Source organism: Eupeodes corollae, chromosome 1, assembly GCF_945859685.1.
Source record: "Eupeodes corollae chromosome 1, idEupCoro1.1, whole genome shotgun sequence".
Taxonomy (NCBI): domain Eukaryota; kingdom Metazoa; phylum Arthropoda; class Insecta; order Diptera; family Syrphidae; genus Eupeodes; species Eupeodes corollae.
Genome location: NC_079147.1, coordinates 18,621,192 through 18,643,210, shown reverse-complemented (window position 1 = coordinate 18,643,210; position 22,019 = coordinate 18,621,192). Strand labels below are relative to the sequence as shown.

At 35.0% G+C, this 22,019-nt stretch overlaps 1 protein-coding gene across 1 annotated transcript in view; it reads right to left on the bottom strand.

Moving 5' to 3' along the window:
- The window catches only part of LOC129948590 (progestin and adipoQ receptor family member 4), a gene marked incomplete at its 5' end in the record, with an annotated part of 85,769 nt that extends 63,754 nt beyond the window's left edge, over positions 1 to 22,015 (bottom strand). Inside the window, one exon of the mRNA XM_056059747.1 lies at positions 21,358 to 22,015. Within this exon, the coding sequence (XP_055915722.1) occupies positions 21,358 to 22,015 (658 nt within the window). The remainder of the gene's footprint in view (positions 1 to 21,357) is intronic.
- Positions 22,016 to 22,019: the final 4 nt, after the last annotated feature.

Below are 22,019 nucleotides of genomic sequence, written 5' to 3'. Positions count from 1 at the left end.
AGTGTCCGTATCCGAGACTTGTTGGTGCTTCGCAACGAATATATTTTTTGAGGTGGTCAGGAAGTCACCCCGACGCACGGAACAACCCCCAACCGGGAGGGCCAGATCCTTAGTATAACCCCAAGGGGCGCCGGATAAACCGCTTCTTATAGGCCTGGGATCCGAATAAGTCGTAGAAGCCCTATAAGGTGTTCCCTAAGTAGTTCAACCTTACTGGAACTGTAGACGCCACTGTTGATTCTATCTCGAGAATTCGTTCGCTCCCGTCTGGAAAAGAGATTTCCATTCACCTGATTTTAATTCGCAGTGGCTAACAAATTTCAACACCTAATACCTTTAAGCTATAGTTTGGGTATACATTAAATGAAATAATTAAGGAGCACCGTATCTCAAAAACAGGACCGTCTCGTAATGTTGGAACACAAACTAAAATACTATACTTATTCCACCATCGATTTCTTCTTATAGTTTGTGACGAATAAGATTATTCCCCAATTTGTTTTTATAGGGACATAGAGCTTTACGCCTAACCGATTATACTAGAACTACTTTTTCTTTTTTTAAGGGCGTCAGCGTCACGAACATAGCTTGTCCTGTAAGGAAAGGCGCCAATTAAGTTGTTTATTTCGATGTCAACTTCTTCTAAGTATGCGACATGCAAGTCTTAGTCCGATCGATTATTCTATACCTAGGTTTTAGTTGCTTAACGCTAGCGAGTTGAACAAAATTTTATAACATGTATGTGTTTAGAAGTAATACCAAACTATTGCATTTTTGGGAAGAAAATCCAACTAAATGATTTTAACTCCAAAATAATTTTGTACAATAACGAATAACATTTTTGAAATCTGGTAAAATTTTGAGAAAAATCGAATTGAAAGTTTTTTTTTTATAAAAAGTTAAAACATTTCATTTATCCAACTTGTATATGTTTAAGAAATTAAAACTTTTAAGAAATGCTACTAAAATTGATAAAAATTATTTTTCAACTAAAAATCTTGAAATCAAACTATTTCATCAAATGCAAAATATTGTTGGTAATTTTTAAATCTTTTATAATAATTCAGCTGACAACTTTTTTAACAAAACAGGAAAACCTACAAACCTTTTAAGCAAGACAAATCGACAGACGAGATGGGAAGTTATCAGTGGGGGTCGCATCCCATCCTTTTACAAATCTTTTAATTTTAAAGGATTTTCCAATAAAAAATTGATAATCTGCCAATAAAGAAGTATTCACATTTGTATATCTAACACTTCTGTGTAATATTTAAATTTCAATGTTAGTACCTATAGATACTGATTATAACAACTTCAATTCTATAGCCATAAGAACATGCATCCGTACATAGGAAAATATTTATTTCAATGAAAATTGAAAATTTGAAACGATACAAACGGTTGTGGGTACTTAAAACCGGAATGATGAATAACGTGAGTTTATTTTAAAACGAGGGCTTATCCGGTGACTTCTCAAGGCAATATTCATTTTATTGCACTTCATTCTTGTAAAGGCCTAAAAATTAAGTAAATTCTTTTGGAATATAGCCAAATTCGTCTTAGCCAAAAAAAAAAACACAACCTTAAAATAAAACGAGAATTAGAATACCGTCGTAAATTTAAACAAAAAATAAAAATATAACAAAACCTCCAACCACCAAAACCTTTGGCATGTTAATTCAATAAAACAAAAATAAAAGTCCTCAAACTATTTGTGACATAACAATAACAACAACAACAACAAGAAACAAGCAAATAACTTTGTAAGTGAAAAAAAGAATCCTTGCTGCCTACATATCCGTTGAATGTTAAAATTTTTCAGTCTAAGGTTGTTTCTTTTTTCTACTGTTACGTTGACATACTTGGCAAGTCAAAAACAATAAGGATCTGGTTCTGGGTCCTTAGTTTTGCCTTCTTCTTCTTCTTTTAGTGAAAGGATTCCCTTTTGCGTTTTTTATCTGCTTGATTTTTTTTTAGTTTTGTGAATTCTTCTGCTCTTGCGTCGTCATCGTCGCTGGTGTAAACGTAACGTATACCTACACTTTAGTTTTGAAATAATTGTTTTACGCTAGAGTCGAAGCCCTTTTCTTTCCCATTCAAGTCCTAACAGATGTAACAATGACCTTGAACTTTTGTTGTTATATGAAAAAGAAAAACGAAACGAAAAAAAAGGATATTTTCCTCCTGCAAGGTATTAATCATTAAAATGACTTTTGGCTCTGTAAGTCTGAGTGAACGAGAGGAGAAGCGAAAGTGGGTACTTTGGGCAATGTGATATGAATTTATTCGTTTTTAATAATTCTGACACCTAAATGTGTTGCATAAGAGTTAAAGAAGCGCGTTTACGTTTTACGTTTAGAAGGAAAGAGGATTCATCATTATGCAAGCTTCAGCTTTTACGATTGTTATTTAAAAAAAAAAAAAAAAAAAAATAAGATTTGTGTAAGCTAGTGCCCCCATTGATTTTATAATATTAAGGCATTTATGACGCAAAGTGGATTATAAATATTATTTTAATTCATATCCGAGAAGCTGTTAAGAAGATTAAGATTTTGGATTATTCAATTCACATACACGTTCCAATTGATTTAGCAAATGAATGCGCACGACCATCTGATTCAAAGTTTGAATTGAAAAACGATTCTGGACAGACATCATCTTTTTTGACAAGGTGTAATTTCATTTTGACTACTACGTTAACAAACAAAAATCCCAAACCTCATTGTAAGGAAACCAATAAATTCACAGACAGTTTCGGTTGATGTGGATTGTGGTTTATTGGACCGTTTTTTGTTTCATTTTGGATTACGGTGGACGTTACAGAGCCATGTTAATAAGAGAATTTGAAGAGATGGAGAAACTGGCAACACATTCCTTGGCTCAATCAATCTTTTGTCCATAAAATTATTCCTGATGCCTTGGAAATGTCAGTGTCGGTTTCGACAAATACCTTCTTGGTTAGATTAAACGTTTTTTTTGAACATTTAGAACAAGTTTTATTGGACGGCTTCAAGTCTGAAATCCACAAATTAAATACTGGTTCCGTTTTGGGGAATACAAAATCACATGTTAGTCAATTTTTTTAAAATCCAATGAAGTATTCAGCTACTTTCCTCCCCTTAAACAGTTCAATCGTACAAATTACGGCCCTAGGAAACTTCTTGAATTTACCATTGATACTACTGTTAAGAATAAAATTCCTTATACTAAACAAATTTTAACCATTGATTTCATGAGTTATAAGCACCAAAACTTCTCCGCCCATCAATCGAAATATACAAATAATCAAGAAAAAAACTTAAATCCACCGTAATTAAGAGCAAAAAAATAGAAAAATTAGTAGAAATGGTTCGATAAAGATGGCATAAGAGCCAGGATGAAGTCTTTTGTTTTCCTTAAATTATTTAGAAAACAAAACAAAAGTCTTTATTATTAAACTTTACGCAGGGTCAAAAATGCATAATAAAACAAAATGTATCTACTTGGAATAGTAGAAGATCTTAATCGGACTTTTGGAAAGTAGTCAAACTTTTAAATATTAATCCTGGTCTTGAAGAAATTTCTAGAACTGGCTGCTAGCTGCAGATGTGATACACGTTTCTCAATTACTTATTAACGTACTTAAGGTGGCGCTACAGTCCGGGGTGGACCAGGTCCTCAACCAACATGCGTCTCCAGCCAGCTCGGTCCCTAGCTAGCTGTCTACAGTTTCGCATCCCATGTTGGTTGAAGTCTCCACCCATCTGAGTGCACCACCTGAGTCGCAGTCTTCCTCTACTGCGCGAGCTGTCATTTGGGATTGGATTCGAAGACCTTCCGGGCTGGAGCGTAGATGTCCATTCGCTCTACATGACCAAACAATCTAAGCCGTTGGACTTTAATTCTGCTTACTACGTCAGTGTCGCTGTACACCCCGTACAGTTCGTCGTTATTTCTTCTCCTCCATTCTCCATCTATGCATATGGGACCAAAAATCACCTGAAGAACTTTTCTCCCGAAGCATCCTAAGACGCTCTTATCTTTCTTTGACAGGGTCAAGGCCTGAGCGCCATAAATGAGAACCGGAATGATGAGTGTCTTATAGATGGTGATTTTAGATGCTCGAGAAAGGAATTTACTTCTCAGTTGCCTTCTAAGTCCAAAGAAGAAGCGATTTGCAACAGTTATTCTTCGTTTGATTTCAGTGCTGATGTTATAGTTGTCTGTGTTAATAGCAGTGCCTAGGTAGACAAAGTTCACAACTACCTCAGAGTTATAGCTGTCCATGGTGACGTTTTGTACAAGACCACTAAGCCCATCTTCTTCGCTTCTGTCGCAATGCTCAAAAACGCTCCACTGACATCACGCTTTGATCTTCCAATTACGTCAATATCATCTGCGTATCAGTGTAATTGGATGGATCTCTGGAAGATTGTGCCTCTAGTGTTGACGGTTGAGTTTTGCACAATTCTTTCCAGAACGATGTTGAAGAAGTCGCATGAAAGTGCATCGCCTTGTCCAAAACCGTTTGATAGAGCAGCGTGCATTCTCCATCGTCATTCTGCACAAACGGATAAGTTTGACAGAGATGCCAAAACTAGAAATTGCTCTGTAGAGCTCTTCCCTATAGATGCTGTCATACTCGGCTTTAAAATCGATAAAGAGATGGTAGGTATAGATTTGAAGTTCCTGGGTTTTTTCCAAGATCTGCCGTAGTGTGAAAATTTGGTCGATAGTGGACTTTCCTGATAAGGACCAATCAGGTTGTTGACGAAGCTTCAGACGTTCACATAATATGGCAGAGAGGATCTTATATGCAATGTTAAGGAGACTGATGCCTCTGTAATTGGCGCAATTAAGAGGGTCTCCATTCTTATGTATGATGAAATTCCACTCATCGGGAATGCTTTCTTCCGTCATCGCTTGCTGCTTTAAATAGTTTGACAGCTATGCCATTAGCTTCAGTGGCTTTGTTTTACTTCAGTTAAGATATAGCCATCTTTACTTCGTCGAAGTCGGGAAGGCTGAATTATAGGTATGCGTCGCATAGGTTGAGTTGTTCTATCTCCCTTACAGCGCAATTCGGTTCGTCATCGCCGTTATTTGAAGAAGTGGTCTTTCCATACATACTCTTAACATATACTGTGGTTCTACTACGATGTTCCCCTGATCGTCCTTACAGACTACGGTTCGTGGCAAATACCCTTGGGAGGTTTTTTTACCTTTTGGTAAAACTTACGAACCTCATTCCTGTTGTGACATCCCTCTGTCTCCTCGATCGCGTGCTTCTCATGCTATTTTTTTCCATCTAAAAAGCTCGTAGAGCTTGCGATCAGCTCTGGTCCTTCTGTGCAGCGCCGTTTTGTATGCCTGTTGTTTCGCTGAGAGCGCTAGCCGGCATTCGTCGTCAAACTAGGGGTTTCACTGTGGTGGCCGTGCACTTTAGAGGCGGCATCTCTGATGGCTGCATGGCAATGTTGCCACTAGTTTTCAATACTTAATGCAGGCAGCATAGAAGATATTAGGGACTCGATCGTAAAAAGACAAGGCATTCTCTTGCGATTGTAGCCGCCTAACGTCGAAACATCTCACAGCACTTCCTTGTTTTGGTTTCGACCGTACCTTGACTGCAACGAAGTAGTGGTCCGAGTCAATGTTGGCCCCTCGGAAAGTTCGGACACCTTGTATACTATAGAAGTGTCGTGCGTCGATCGCAATGTGGTCAATCTGGTTGATAGTTCATTGATCAGGGGATGTCCACGTCCCCTTGTGGATATTGAGCATATTAGCTACCAGAACGTCTAGCCCCGCAGCGAAATCGACCAGCCTGAATCCGTTGTCGGAGGTGGTGTCGTGCAAGGTGTTTCTCCTGATTGGGCCACCAAAGATGTCTTCTCTTCCTAGCTTGGCGTTAAAATTTCCTAAGATAATTTTAATATCATAGCCAGGGCACTGCTCATATGTCCTTTATTTGTGGCTTGCAACAGTTTAGGGCTTCCGCTAATTGTTTGGCTGCAAATGGTGTGGTAAGTGACCTTCCACGTACAGATCCAAAGTTCGTTGTCCTTATTTCTTTTGCTAGGGTTGTCAACAGTAAATCCGTCCGTATTGGAAGCTTGTTGGTGCTTCGCAACTAATGTATTTTTTACTTGATCAGGAAGTCACCCCGACGGCACAACCCCCAACCTGGAAGGCCAGATCCTAATATAACTCCAAGGAAGGGGAGCCGGATAAACTGCTCCTTACATGCCTGGGCTCCAAATATGTCGAAGAAGCCCTATAAGTGGTTCGCTAAGTAGTTCAACCTTACTGGAACTGTAGAAGCAACCGTTGATTCCATCCCGAGAATTCGTCCGCTGCCGTCTGGATAAGGAGTGGTGCCTAAGTGGAAACACCTCCTCCCCTTCTCTCGTTTTCTCAATTGACGAAGGGGATACTTCTCTAATGAAGAAAATTTGAGAAAATCGGTAACGTTTTTATTCAAAAAATAATTAAATGAAGCAAAATTGTCATCAAAAAACCATTTTTATACTTAGGAGCGAATTAATCAGTTTAAGCTTCATGACACATCCTATAGACCTGCTAATATATTGCCATTTTTGTAGCCTTGAAGAGAGAGGATGCTTATATTTTCATTGATGAGTGTACTGTTCTATGTAAATTTCGAATTTCTTTTTTTTGGGGTGTGAGAAAACTTTATAATTAAGAGCTAATGAGTGTTTCAAATACATTTTTGGATAATAACTTTTGAAAAATACACAGGAACTACAATTTAAAAAAAATATAATAACAACGTCATATTACTTAGTGTTAAACTATTTTAATTTCAAAAGTTTTATATTTTAAAATATATGTAAAACTAAACTCCAAAAATGTCTATGTATTTACAAACCATAAGACTTACAGAAATTGATAAAGAAGTCTATAATTAAAAACTAACTACAGAGATTCGTTTTTTAGTCGTACTTCATGAATACCGCTCTCCGTCCTTACCCTCCTTTGATTTAGGTACACTTCATTAGTAAGGCAGCTAATGCTTCTAAATAAATGCTCTGCAGATTGTGTTACCATGTGCTTACACGAACAAGACTGCTAAATTCATTGATTTACAACTTTAATTGCATAGAAGTGGGGTTTAAGGGGACGAATTATAACTTTCATTGGTTTCTTATCTTCAAAACAATAATGGGATTTTTTAACAGGTCGGTTATAACAATCATTGAACATTTTTGTTATTGAACAAAATATGGTCTTTGGTAAAACCGGTGCCGTGAAATAAAGCTAAGTCGAATAACCAAATTTCAAAAGTTGGACTTATTTCACTTTTGTCAAAATGTTAAAAAATTCCATAACTCTTAAGCATGATTTTGATGCCAGAAATAAAAAGGAGCTGAGTTGCGAATCATCTGATAGACGGGTATCGATTTGTTTAAAATATTAACAAAATGTTAATAAAAAATGGGGGATACAAAATTTTAAGTAAATATGTTTCTTTGTGCTCATAAAAATTGAGTCGGAAACCATTTATTATCAATTTGATTTAAAAATCTGTTTTTATTTACGAGATTTTTAGGCGTGAATGTAAATGTGTTTATTTCTTAAATACAAAAATATAATTCGGATTTTTCTAATACCACTATATTCAGTTAACAACAAAATTTAACACAGAATAAAAGAAACAACTTTATTGATTAACATTATATCGAGAATCGAAATTCAATTTTTAAAAAATGTGTGTAAGATTTTTTGAAGATTGTAATTTGTATGAAAAAACTAACATTAGGATTTTTGTTCGAAGTGACAAACATTTTCTTTCAGTTTTTTTTTTTAATTTATTTAAAGCCGCTAGCGTTTTTAGTTCGTGAGATATTTTGGGTTACCCAACATTTAATCTTTTTTTATAAAATTTCTATAGAATAAAAACACGTACTTTATTTTTTTAAGTCCTTCTTTTTCTTTTTGTGTTATTACCTATATAAGAAAATTTAATCTAAGACGATATCTCTAAGATAAGAACGACAAAAATGGTATCGGGACGGAAGGAGATTTTCATTCCAAATGTCGAGAAATGCCAAAATTTTCAATTCGACACATCGGATTGATTGCAATAACTTCCTTTTTGAAGTTAAAAATTACAAATTTAACTTTATTAATGATAAAAAAAATGATAGCTTTAACTGCCTCTCAAAAGTTTTAAATTTAAACTCGTACATGCAGGTGACAGACTTAAATTTGTGTCAGCTGTGCACCTATTAAAGTTTTCCAATACGTGAAAAATCAATATCCATGCACTGTTATTCAATAGTTGTATCTTTTTAAATACAATCTTAACTGACACTGACATTCTGTAGTGAAATTATAAAATGAAAGGCCTGGAGCAACTACCTCCCGACACCGTCGCGCTACCGCGCGCTGCCGTGATGCACTCGATTTCCATCAGAACCATCAGCTAATTGATTTAAACTCTTTCAATCCATAAATCCTCAAATTCGCCATGAAATGCTGGTATTATTTTCCAAATTTCGTCGCTTCTGTTTGATGTACAACGCCATCTACGCCGGCCGTCTCTACGCATTGTGTACAGTAAACGGAGTACAAATATAAATACCATGTCCTTTTTATATCCATGAAAACATAATCCAATTGAATTCATTGAGCTTCATCGACTATGAAAATTTATCACAATAAAAATACAGACAACAAAAATAAAAGAAATTAAAGTATTTAATCGAATAAAGGCTTTTTTCCGGAACTTTCACCCCTAGCCCCAAAGCAGCAGTGCATCAAATTAAAATTTTCGACTGATTTCTTTTTTTTGTATTTTTGAAATAATTGGAAAACTTTTCAATGCTGTTGTTTTCTTGTTTAAAGGAACCGAAACCTACTTCCTCGCTGTCACTGTAGATTTTATGAAAAATAAAATTAAATAAGAGAAAGTCAGTGTCAGTGAAAGTATTCCATTTCGATAAAAATAGGGAGAATGATATTGTTCCCTTGTTTGTTCCTTTATTTGGCATCTTTGAGTGAATGCGAAATTCAATAAAAGACAAATTGGCATCTTGAGGAAAATTTATTGTTTGAAAAGTTCATTTTCTAATGAAAAGTTTCTTGTTTGTTTCATTATTGCACTGCGGATTTTGAATGAAATTGAACTTTTATTAGCACGGAGTTCCAACTCTTAGAAGATGGTAATTCTACTGACACTTAAAATGTCTACTTGAGGCAGTTAGAGTAGTGTGGCACTGAATGAAAGTGTGAAACTTTAAGACGACTTGAGATCTCCAATGATTGTTTTATTGGAAGAACAAGTTACTTAAAATTTATGTGAAATCTAGTTTCCTTGTGTCAAAGTCTCAATTAACCTGGTTTTGCCTTAAAGGCTAGTATGTTCAATTGGGCGTCTAATATTTGTAGGTACATAACTTTTGAATTGTTGATGATTTACTAATTATATCCAAGAACCATGGCTTGAGGGCTTTGTCACTGTTTAGTTTTGCCTACTGGAAAAGGTGGAACTCAAAATTGTTCTCAACTTCCCTTCCACTTGTTCCGATGTACGTATGTATATAATAATAATAACTTCCATGAACAAAAACAATTTTCAATGTTAATGTCAATGTCAATGAAAAATTAATTAAAATTTCTTTTCTTTTTCACACTTTCTTTTCTTAACTTGAAAACTATCTACAAAACATATAACCTTTACCTACAAGTGTAGAATAATGGTATGTATATAAAGTGAACAACAAATAACCGCACATGAATGAAATTGTATTGATTTTTATATTTTTAGTTCCGCTTCGAGTGTAATGTTGCAGAAAATAAGATTGTTCAACATAGCTTTCCTTTTCATATAAGCTTTTTCGTTATGCCTAATCTCCTTTAATTGAGAAGAAGGTTCTAATTTAATAGACACATTTTTGTAGAAAAAAAAGAAGGAACTTAGGGAAATCGATGAACAACAAAGAATCATCCAAGGGCGCCCTAAAATTAAGTAAAATGTTGAAATTCTTTTAGGAAGTAAAAAGATGTTTTTGCTAATTTTGAACATTTTGTAAAAGTTTCTTACTTTAAGTATTTTTTGGTAAATCCATTTTTGACATATCATTTTCTGACATTTAATATCAATAAGCTCCTTTGCTTAATTTCATTTTGTTTGCATAGTTTTTTTTTTTCTTTGAACTGTCACTTTTTTAACCACAACCACTTCTTCGGTACTGCCGACTTTGACAAATGAAGTAAAAACAATGGACTCTTATGTTGCAATCTGAAATATTAGCGGAAACCTTGCCACTGCTTCAGGTCGTAAATGTCGTTAGCCATTTCTTCTCAACGCCTGAGATTGGAAGTTTTGCAAATTTTTAGATCGCGGTTTATGATATTGTAAAATATCATAAACTATCGGCAAGAAGCCTATTCAAAGCCCACCAACCTAACGAGTGGTTAAGCTATTAGACGTGTTCAAACGCATCGTTTTTTATTAAACTTAAATAAGTGATTTACAATTATAGAAAACAATTACTTACATATGTCGAACAGCAGCACATATTGTTAAAAAATTGCTTGCTGAATCATTTCAACTATTTTTTTATGGTAAAAGGTGGAAAACATCATTCTTTCAAGGTCTCATGTCTCAGAGCTCTTCCGAAATGATTAATCTTATAGCATTTATGATTTGAGTAATGAAGACTGAAGATCTTCGAAGATTATTTGTCCCTGCTTGTTCAGAAGGCAAATGTGCTTTATGTTTTTTGACATTTCCACTGAAAAGTTAGCCAATTTTTATTATTTATATTTTAAAATAGTATTGGAATTTGTTAACGTATAAAGTCTTATAATTCTGGTTGTACTCATGTGATAATTTGAGAGATATTGGATACCTTTAACACAATTGAACAGTTGACATTGAGATCCTTGTATTAAAAATTACTGCAGCTGGGTATAAGAGAATCTTAGACAAACATTTCTATAAGCATTCCTACATTTTTGAACCTATAAACTTTTTTTACCATCATAATAACGCGTCTATTAACTCGGTGCAAGAAATTTGTTGATTTTAGATAATTCTTTTCTTAACATCTTAAGGGAGCAGAAAGCATCAACAGATGGCACAATAATCATCAATATTTGCACACAACAGTGTGCTGAGGTCTTTCAAAAATTTGTGTGAGTTGATGTGGATTGTATCTTGAAATCGGTATTGATATTCGGTTTTTTAATTCTATATTTTTAACTGTCGATTGGAATTTTATATTATCGGTCTTATATAATAGACAATTTGTACCTATATGAAATAAGACATAAGACAGCATTTTGTGTGGCACTAGTTGGGGGCCAAAATAACCCCTTAACATTTTGCACTAGACTTTTTTTTATAAAGACGTTCAAGAAAAGCCTTTTAAAAATTATACCAGCGAAATATTGGAAACATATTTATTTAAAAGGGCTCAATGTCTTTTCGTTTAGGAAAAAACGTGCTTTTGGAGAATGAAGAAGCATGTATCGTAAAATTTTGGCTAACAAGGAGTAAATGTAAATTTTCGTCTGGTTCCAAATTATCTATCCATGTTTGCAAAAAGCAATCACCAGTTACAATTTGACCAACCATTTCTTAGAAGATGTAATCAATCTTGCTGAAGAAAATAATGTTAAGTTCATTTGTCTCTCACAACCACTGGATGTGACCTTCTTTCGACCTTTCTTGTTATATAAGACCTTATGACAGCATATAACCTGGCAAAACTTTAAAACAAAAGGTTCGAAAAAGAAGTGTTTCCTAGGCTTCCAAAAAAGGACTGCTTACATATGAATGATAATATGGAGGAAAATTTCTGTTTTCCAGGCAACTGTAATAAATATACAGCAAGTTTTCAATAAACTGATTCAAGTACACCTGAAGATATTGCTACCAGCAATATGATGACGCTTAAAAGTTGAGTTTGAGCAGAAAGCCAAGGAAAAGAGGTTAAACTAAATCAATCGCTAGAGTCACTATAGCGGACATCATATATTTTCCGAGCAGCGTACTCATCAGTTAAATATTTCAGATTCCTCCTGTTTCAAATTTTACTGATGGATTTTACTGATAGCTATAACTGGCTATAATAAAAATGCATGTTTCATAAATTTGTTAAAATACTTTGAGTTAACATTTCTTAAGTTGCAGTAGTAAATTTTAAATATTTAGTAACTTACTTATCGTTCAAGAAATTGACTGTAATTTAAATCTTGTTTTTAGTCAATTACTTCACATTGACAATTTGACCATTGCGGCTTAAGGGTGCGTTCACAGTGAGTGTTTAAATTGCTCAAAATTTGAATAGATTTATTTCTGTTTACATACGGGAATCTAATGCTTATAATTGAGTGAAGTGAACTCTTTATTTGTATATTCTATTGTTCTTTAATTAAAAAAAGTTCCATTTTGACCAAATAAGCACTTGAATAAATGTTATGTTAAAAGAAACATCTCCTCAAACTTTAAAAGCACATTGCAGTATTGTTCAAAATACGATTTCAAGTTCGAGGTCAATATTAATAATAATAATCCTTAAGTATCCCACCTTTAATCGTAGTATAAACCAACATTTTTAATTGCACATTTAATATTTTTGTTAAATTACAACATATAATTCTCGTTTGAACAACATTTAAAGTTACATAAAAGCAACACATTTATTTTAATGTAATATTTTATCCTTATACAAGGTTTAAGCATTTTAATGGCATTTAATGTTCAGTTTTATGACTGTTGAGTGTTGACCACATGGCGCCTCTCATTTATTATGAACTTAACAACTATTCTATCTACGAGTAACTTTATATAAATGTTTATACATTTATAATGTACGATTATGTATGTTTAAATTGATATTAATTGTTATTGTGACTTGGTTATGTCAGGATGTTATTTTGGTAAATTTATATTTTAATGAACCTTTTTGAATGTCAGAACAATTTATTTTATTTGAAATACTCGTATGTAAGAAGCATGTACAATGTACATAAATATTTAATCACTATCAGACAAATTTTATGTATAAAATATGAAATATTATATTTATGGGTTATATGTCAGGAGGTGTTAAGTACACTGTTGAGATATAAAAAATATTGAATTCCAGGCATTAACAAAATATTACAAGAACAAGTAAGTTTTTTTTTTTTTTATAATAACCACAAACACAAGGGGATATTAATATCCTTATTATGTAGAGCTACAGTGTGAGCACTACGAAGAGAAGAGAGGGTATTAAAAGAGATGTCGGTGCACATTGGTTTTGAATTTCTGAATATTGCAATGACTGGGAAAGAAAGAGTGTGGTAAAGCATTCCACATTCGTGTAGTACGGCTTAAAAACGAATATCTGTATTTGACAGTACGGCCGAAGTTGGACACGAGGGCTTATTGATGAGCATTTCTAGAAGCGCAAGTATTACGGTTGGACTGTTTAAGGGGAGGAATGCAGCTGGCTATTTCACTAGACCATAAACCGTTAAAATAACTTTAATAAAATGTGAGACAACAAACCAAACTACGATGTTTAAGCAAAGTAAATGAACTTATGATATTATCACCTATCAATTTAAATTCTCTAAGTTCAATACTATACAAAGGCTTAAGTAAGTTGCAGGAGCACCAGCCCAGAGATGAGAGTTATACTAAAGCTTTGGAGGGATATAAATCTTGTAGATAACAGCAAGACCAGAAGGTGTAAAAAATTTCTTGCATCGTCTAAGGAAACCCAAACACCTAAACACCTTTCGGTATTTTTGGCGACATCGCGTATGTGATCGTTCCACAAGAGGTGTTTGGTGATACACATACCCAGAATATCGAGATGTTCAGTCTCCTAGATGCAAGTGCCAATTATGGATAATGGAAAAGGGGGTATATCTCGCTTTAACGATACAAGACAGCATTGGCTTTTCGAAGCATTAAATTCCACGCGGTTTTTTAATCCCTATTGAACAATGCTTTTCAGGTTGGAATTAAATGAGCTTATAATATTTTGTCGTTGCAGTTCCACATCCGAAGAAGAGGGATGTGAGTCTGAAAACGAATATGAAAAGTTAAGAGTACTATCGTCAGCGAAACAATGAATTTGATTAGATGTTGCAGACAGAGGATCATTAATAAAAATGAGAAAGAGTGTTGGAGATAAAACAGAACCCTGGGGCACACCAGCATTTATTTTATGGTTTTCAGACTTGAATCTATCCATACAACTTGTATTGAAAGATTCGAAAGGTAGTTACTAATCCAATGAAAGAGGGATTCTTTCATAACGCGCACTGGCGGCGTAACATTGGCAGCGAACTGCCTAGCAAAGAGATTAACTTTCTCTAAAGAGCTAACAAAAGGAGTGTCATTGACAACGAGCGTAGGAACCGAGGAAGAGGTGCCTTTGGGACATTGCAGTATTTTTTGGTCATGTAAAAATTTGGTCCGTTGAATATGGGCCTTGCAGGCCTTCACGGCTTGTTTGTACTTTTTCCGGCTTTCCTCAGTAGGGTTGGCTTTATAGCAACCGAGACTTCCTTCTTTGGCCCTTTTAACCTCTTTACAGCCCGCATCAAAGAAGGATAAAAGTTCTCATTCCAACGAGATTTAAACGTGTGATCAATACAGCTGGCGTCAACGTCATTGTCGAGGAAGCAGAGTGACCAGTTAAAGATCCTGAAGTAGTTATTGAGACCGTCCCAATTGGCTCTCTCGTATTACCAAACGGTTCTTCTAGGAGCTCTTTTTTAACTGAAGAGTTTTGACACGAGAAATTTGCAGATTTAACACAATAGTCAGATGAGCCTAGAGGGGATAGAACACTAATAGTGTACTTACCAGGGTCAGAAGTAAGAAACAAGTCAAGAGTGTTTTCTGCTTGATTTACCACATGCGACATTCGAGTGGGCTCGTTGACCAGCTGAATTAGTTGAAGCCATGAAGATTTGTGTAAATTTAAATCACAACTAACAACGATTTCAGTGCAAGGATAGAACAAAACAATTCTTTGGATGGAATCAGACAAAGAATCAAATTCACGAGAAGTTGCACATTATTATGTATGTTTTTTTATACATCATACATATGTCCAATGCAAATGCTTAACAACATTAAAGAAGTAAAGCCTTTTTACTTGCGACATATAGGAACTATATGGCAAGTTTTGCATTCGTGCAAAATTTCGAACTCGAGATTTTAATCAAACATGATATTACGATGTTAGAGAAGTCGAAAAAAGTGGGTCCCGCGATTCCGTCCGGTCGGTTTTGTCTGTCTGTCCACGCTCCTACAGCCTAAACCATTGGGTCGATTGAGTTCAAACTTGGAAGTTAAGGTTTTGAGCAGATTCGCGTTAGGCGTTTTTTTCATTTTTTTTTTAAGATCAAAACTAACAGTGGCCCCCATACAATTTTTTTGGTCAAAAAACGAAAATTCGAATTTTCTCAAAAACAAACCGATAGATTTTTTTTTAATTTTCTCTAAAATTTTATTTTTTAACTTGGCTTCTTTCTATAAGAAAACCATATTTTTGTATTGCTCAGGAAAGGTACCGCTCATAGAACCGTTATTTTGTTTTTTAATTTTCTCAGCAACTTATGAACTGATTTTAATAATTTTTTTCTGAATAAGCTCCTATATTGCCTTAACAATAATTGATTTACAAAAATGCAATTTTTAATTGTTTGGATTTTTAAAAAAATATTGAATTTTTATTTTTCAAAATTCTATATCTCAAAAACGGGTCAACAATTTTTTACGAAATTCAAATGTAAGACGTATATTTACAATCACTAAACAACTGCATTCCAAAAATATTTTAAGAACAAAATTGGAAAATTTTATTTATAAAAAATTAATTTAAAAAAAAAACCGCTCTAACGATTTTCAAAATAAAAATTTAAAAAATCAACTGTTTTTTGATAAATAAAATGGCATTTAAATTTTTGAAGACAAACATATTTTTCAGGTAAAATTTTGAATCTTAAAATATTTTTTTTTTAATTATTTTAACTGTGCATGAGCCCGAAAGAGCGCATTATTTTGACAAAATTGTAATTACATTCCTATCTATCATCCAAATTAATGCATTTGGTACACATTTATATGATATATTTAATCAACAATCTATTTTAAAGAGTCTATCAAGAAATATTATCTTGGTAACTTTGTATATATGTGATTTTAAAATATTATTCTTTACGAATAAGGTTGTTTCACACATCATGATTTACTGGCCTTCGCCTATATAAAAAAATAAATACTTAGTACCTACAAGTTAAAGAAACTGGCCAGAAAGAGTATATGTATTTTCTATTAGAATCACTTTTTCAACGCATACCTACACATTGTACCTATTTATAAAGGTATTACGTACAACTTCTACAACTACTGCTTACGTGTCACTTCTTAACTAAAATCCAAAACGCACAAGAGCCTGACTGTAAGCAACACATGAACAGCAATTTCTTGTACTTGTTCGTATGCTTGTTTTTTAAAACTTTAGTGAAAAAAATAGACTGAACGTAATAACTCCATGTTTGCGCTGAAAACTTAAGAAGGAATGCAGTATGTACCTTTTAGCTACCAATAACATTCCTTCATTATCATCATAAACATGTCCTGATCTATCTATCTGCATAAAGCTAAGCACACCAATGAACTATTCTTTATTCGTTTTAGACATCTACCTGCTACTTAACTACACAACCAATAGGCGATCGCTTTACAATTCAAACATTCATGGTCTGCCTCTTTTCTATCTTATTTATTTTCCATCCTAGTTCTTCTAATATGAAATTACTATAAAGCTATCTAAAGGAAAAAAGCTTTGAAGGAACATGTTGAATCTATATGAATCGCATCGTAGCTTTATACATAATAGAAACCATTTTTCATATACAAAGATCGTACCCAAGTAAAAGCAGACTTATGAATGTAAATAAAAACAAATATGGGTAAAAGATCCTAAACAGCTGACGTAAGCATGCAAAAGTTTGTTTCATCCCCTTATTAGATACAATATTAAGCCATTTTGTTTGTTATATAAAGTGCATTGATATAAATAAAACAAAAACAAATTCATGAACTTTCATATGGAAGCTCTTTATGTGAAAACATATACAATTGTAGACTTTTTGGGTCGAAAATTAATTATCTCTCTTATTCTGCTGGCTGCTTATGGGAATGGAAATAATATTTTTTTCTCGCTCCCGCTGAATTTCTCCACTTTCGATACTAACGCCAACGACTCGGTATCTGGTCGCCCTAAAAATTTCGGCTCATGAGAGTACTATGGTTTTCATATACAAAGATCGCGCGCAGTTTTTTGAGAAAAATCAAATGGCGTTTATATGTTTGAAGACAAATTTATTTTACAGGAATATTTTAAAATCTTATATAAGTACTTTCCTATACATACTCTTAGCATACAGGAGCAAGTTCGTGCGACCCAGTCGTGCATTTTATTTATTTTGACACTCTAAACTTTTTAAGCTTTATTTGAATTTAATATTTAATTTTAAAGAATATTCCGACTTCAGAACTTTTATCCATTCCCAAGATTAAAGATATTTTTGTCATCAATTATATCAGCCAGAATTAAAGCTCTAATTGTTGGTTGAATAGAAATGAGTACAATTCATTTTATGTGCACTAGAAATGTCCATTGATATATGAATGTTGAAAATATTTCAGCAGATATACGAGTATGTATTATTAAATGCATGGAATTTTCTAAAATATTTGAATTCTCGAAATGTTGATAATATGTATCAGCTAATGGAACAGCAAGTATTTAAATGTGATAAGTTTGTGTCGAACTGATTCAAATCAGAGAAACGAATTTGAATCCATATATAAGAATTCTCAGAAATGAAAGATACTTTTTTTTTTGGAAACCTCAAAAATAAAATTATTTAAAATCCTGTATCCAAAGAGTCTGCTTTAATACATAACTTTAATTGCATTTAATAATAAAAAACTATTCTTGCAAATTACTTTAAAAAAATTTAAAAAAAAGCTTAATTTAATAGTGTTTTAATTAGGTCTTCATAACAGGTGTTTTTAGACACCTTGTTTTCAAAAGCTGTCACTAGATCTATTCTGAGTTTGAGGTCGCAATCTCATAATAAAAATAAAATAAATTGGCCTAGTGATTTACAACTCTCAACAATTTTTGTGGCCGAGTATTGTTGTCAGGGAAGGAGGGGACCTACAGTTTTTTAAGCCGAATTCGAATAAATAATTTGAGAAAGCGCTTTTCAATTACTCTTGGAGAGTTTGTGAATTCCTCGCAAGAGGCAGTACCCGTGAATAAAACTTTAGATGACATAGGAAGGTATCGAACCCAAGACCACTGGCATGACAGTCCAACGCACTAAACATCATTTTACGGGTATTTAAATTTCACAATGGATAGACTTATTATCCAAGACAACATTTCTGTAAATATTGTAAATTTGTTATCAAAATAATGGTTGGTCAATTCGATTGACACCTTGATCCAATTGCTGAAAAAAGTGGTGGAAACTTTGATCTCTCTGCTGGTATTTATTCTAGACAGCAGTACAGTTTTGGGTATCTTCCATAAGTTCGAGTACACTTTGGTCATAAGAATGGTATTATAAGCAAAAGTGATTTACGGCAGCACGATTGGTATATTCATATACAACCAAGAGCATTTTTGACTTTATGGAAAGCAAACTTCTTAACTGAACTCCATTCCGATATGGAAACCGAAATTACGCCTTGGATACTTAATGATAACTCGTTGACGACTTATGGATATTGTACCCGGGCAAAGATTGATTTATTGAACGTGAGGACGAAGAAATGAAGATCCGCACAATGCCAGATTCCTACAATTAGAGAGAGAATTTATGCGGTACAGGATAGATATCTTAGGGTTAAACGAAGTGCGATGGTTGGGATCAGGCAAACACAAGTCACCGATACCTATAACTGTAAAACACAAAACGCTTAAGAAACTGGAGAAGGCCTTATTTCGTGGCAGCCCACGGGTATAGTACAACCCGTCAATATTATACAGTGTTACGCTCGCATGCTTTTACAATCAACTATGATCCGTCTACAAAAACAGAGGTTCATTGACTTCTACAACGCCAATGACCTAAAACTTGTAATTGGTGGCACAATGTTCAAACACAAACTGTGTCATTAAATTAGCTGGGTGTTGACGGACAGGCAAGCGTCTTCCAACCAAACTGAACACTTCACGATTAGTTGACGCTTTAGAAGCGCCTCTTGGATGTCCGAAACGGAAGAGGCACTGACATGAGACTTGCCCGTGCCCACAACTTAATGATAGCTACCCTAAGCTTGCGTACAGCTACAGTTTGAACATCGCCACACTGAAGGATCAGAAGACCCGTCAACAATTCAAGAACCAACTGTCTCACGAAATGAGAACAATCAGCAGAATAAGCAGAATATACTGCAAACATATGCGACAGGACCGTTTACAGAATAACCAAAAAGCAACACCTGGTAAAAGAAATAGACGGTACTGTGATAAGTTCGGTTAATGAACAAGTTAGAAGGAGGAAAGAACACTTTTTCTCGGTTTTAAACAGAGTGTTTGCAAACAACGTGCAGCCTTCCTTACCCCCCAGTAAAGATGAGATCGTTGCAGCAATTAAAGCACTTAAGAACAACAAAAGCGGTAGGACTTGATGGAAGCGGTAGGACAAGCAGCGCCAACGTCATCAAGCGAACTGCTTCACCTGTTCATAATAAAAGCCTTGACCACCGAAAGCTTCCCCGATAAGTGGAAGAAGGGAATTATCGTGAGATTTAAAAAAGTGCGAAAACTGGACATGAATATGCGTTCTATGCAATAAGTTATATTGGAACACATCAGAGAACACCTTGAGGCCACATTCGATGCTGAACAAGCAGGATTGCGCGCTGGATCTTCCTGTATTAGTGTTGATCATATCAACACCCTGCGGATCATTATTGAACAGTGCGTTGAATATCGATCACCACTACTCCTGCTGTTCATTGACTTCGAGAAGGTTTTTGATAGCGTTAACAGGGAGTATACCTGGTTACCTTTACGGAAGAGAGGCAACCCCGAAAAATTAATTGATAATATTAAAACAATATATTATGATGGATTAGTGTCACGTTCTGCACAATGGTAGGTTCTCAGATGATTTTGAAATCCATAGCGGAGTCAGAGTCTGTCGACAATATTGTTTTTGTTGGTGATAAGCGATGTATTGCTCGCAGCTTTGTCACGTAGCGGAGGCATCCAATGGACTTTGACATCCTATTTAAAGCACTTGGATTATGCGGACGATGTTTTGCTTACTCTCTCATAGGATCATGGATGTCCATCAAATGACAAAAAGTGTGGAGAGAGAATCAGAAGTTGTGGGGCTGGAAATTAATTTCCTCGCAACCAGTGGAAAAAGTAGAGAGGTTTTAGTACTTTGGAAGTATCGTCTCCACCAAAGGCGAGACCGGAACAAGACGCCATCTGCAAAATCGGTGTTCGGTATGTTGTCGAAAATTTGGAGGAATAACACTATCAGCTAAAGGACAAAGCTACGACTGTTTCGTACAAATGTCGAACCTGTGCTTCTTTATGGGTGCAGCACTTGGAAGATTACTCCACCATTACAAGAAAGCTTCAAACCTTCGTGAAACCTTCGTATTCCTAACTTCTTAATTATTTTACGACCAAACCGTATATTAAATTAGTTCCTTCATAGAAGGACAGGAACCTATAAACTCCATAATACGAAGACGTAAGTGGCAATGGATTGGACATACGCTTTGATAAGGTAACGACTGCATTGCAGACCAAGCAATGCAGTGGAATCCGCTCATACAAGAAGGAAGTAGCTGGACGAACGAGAAGCACATGGCGCAGGACAGTCGAGGCGGAATCAGCGTCTCTAGGCAAAATTTGGAGGGAGCTAAAACAAATTTCCGGAAACCGCACATGATGGCGCGTAGGCATATAAGAGGCCCAATGCCCCTTAAGGGGTTCCCAACGGACTTAATAGGTCCGAGGACCTAAGTTAGTAAGTAAGCACAAGTAAAACATTACACAAAGCAACAGCAGTTCTTCTATTCTAAGTGTGTGTGGCGTAAGGGCAATTTTTTGTTTTATGGGTATATAAAGGATCTCTTTTCAATCTTTGACACCGTCCTGATATTGTTAAGACCTTATTTGTCAAATTTATTGGTTTTATTGAGACCTATTTCACAAAATCACAAAAATGGACCTGTCATTTCATTAAATTTGGTATCTCAAATTTATCCTAGCAAAGCTGGTCAGTTCCACTAGTTCGAAACTTATTAAAATTGGGTATAGAATGATTAAAATTTCTTTTTCCACTTACCGTGCGTCAGAATGTTGATAGTTTCGTTGTGCCAATAAAACAAGCTCAACAAACATCCTTTGAACGTTGTCAATGGACGGTATCCATTTATGACGTACGGATTGAATTGTAGATATTTGGGCATGTCCTTCCATTCGAGTAACTCATCGTATCTGCCACTGCTACCGACCGCAGTTGATTTTGTTGTTGTTGTTTGTGTTTGTGTTGCTGGTGTGGATGCCACATTCGTATATGATGCCCTACGAGGTGGATTTTGTGTCGTCGACGAGGTCGTTGTTCCTGATGACGTTTGAGTATTTGCTGCTTCTGCTGCAGAAGTTGGTGTCGATACTGGACTACTATTGCAGCTGTTGTATTGTGAATTAGAAGTTGGTGTTGTTGCTGTCACCGATTGCACTTGACTTGTTGTTGTGGTTGTTTTTGTGAATTGCGACAAAGGCTTTGATTTCGTTGTTGGGTCCTTCGAAGGACTTCCCAATATAAACTCTTTGACAGCGGCGGCAACGGGCTTTGATGATGCCGAACCAGAGCCCCCAACAATGACGACGGACGAATCATGACTACGCTGCTGTTGATGCTGCTGTTGCAGAGACTGCGTCGGCGGCTGCGGTTGACTGTTGCTGACTTGACTATTTACAATATTGCCACTACTATTGTTGGTT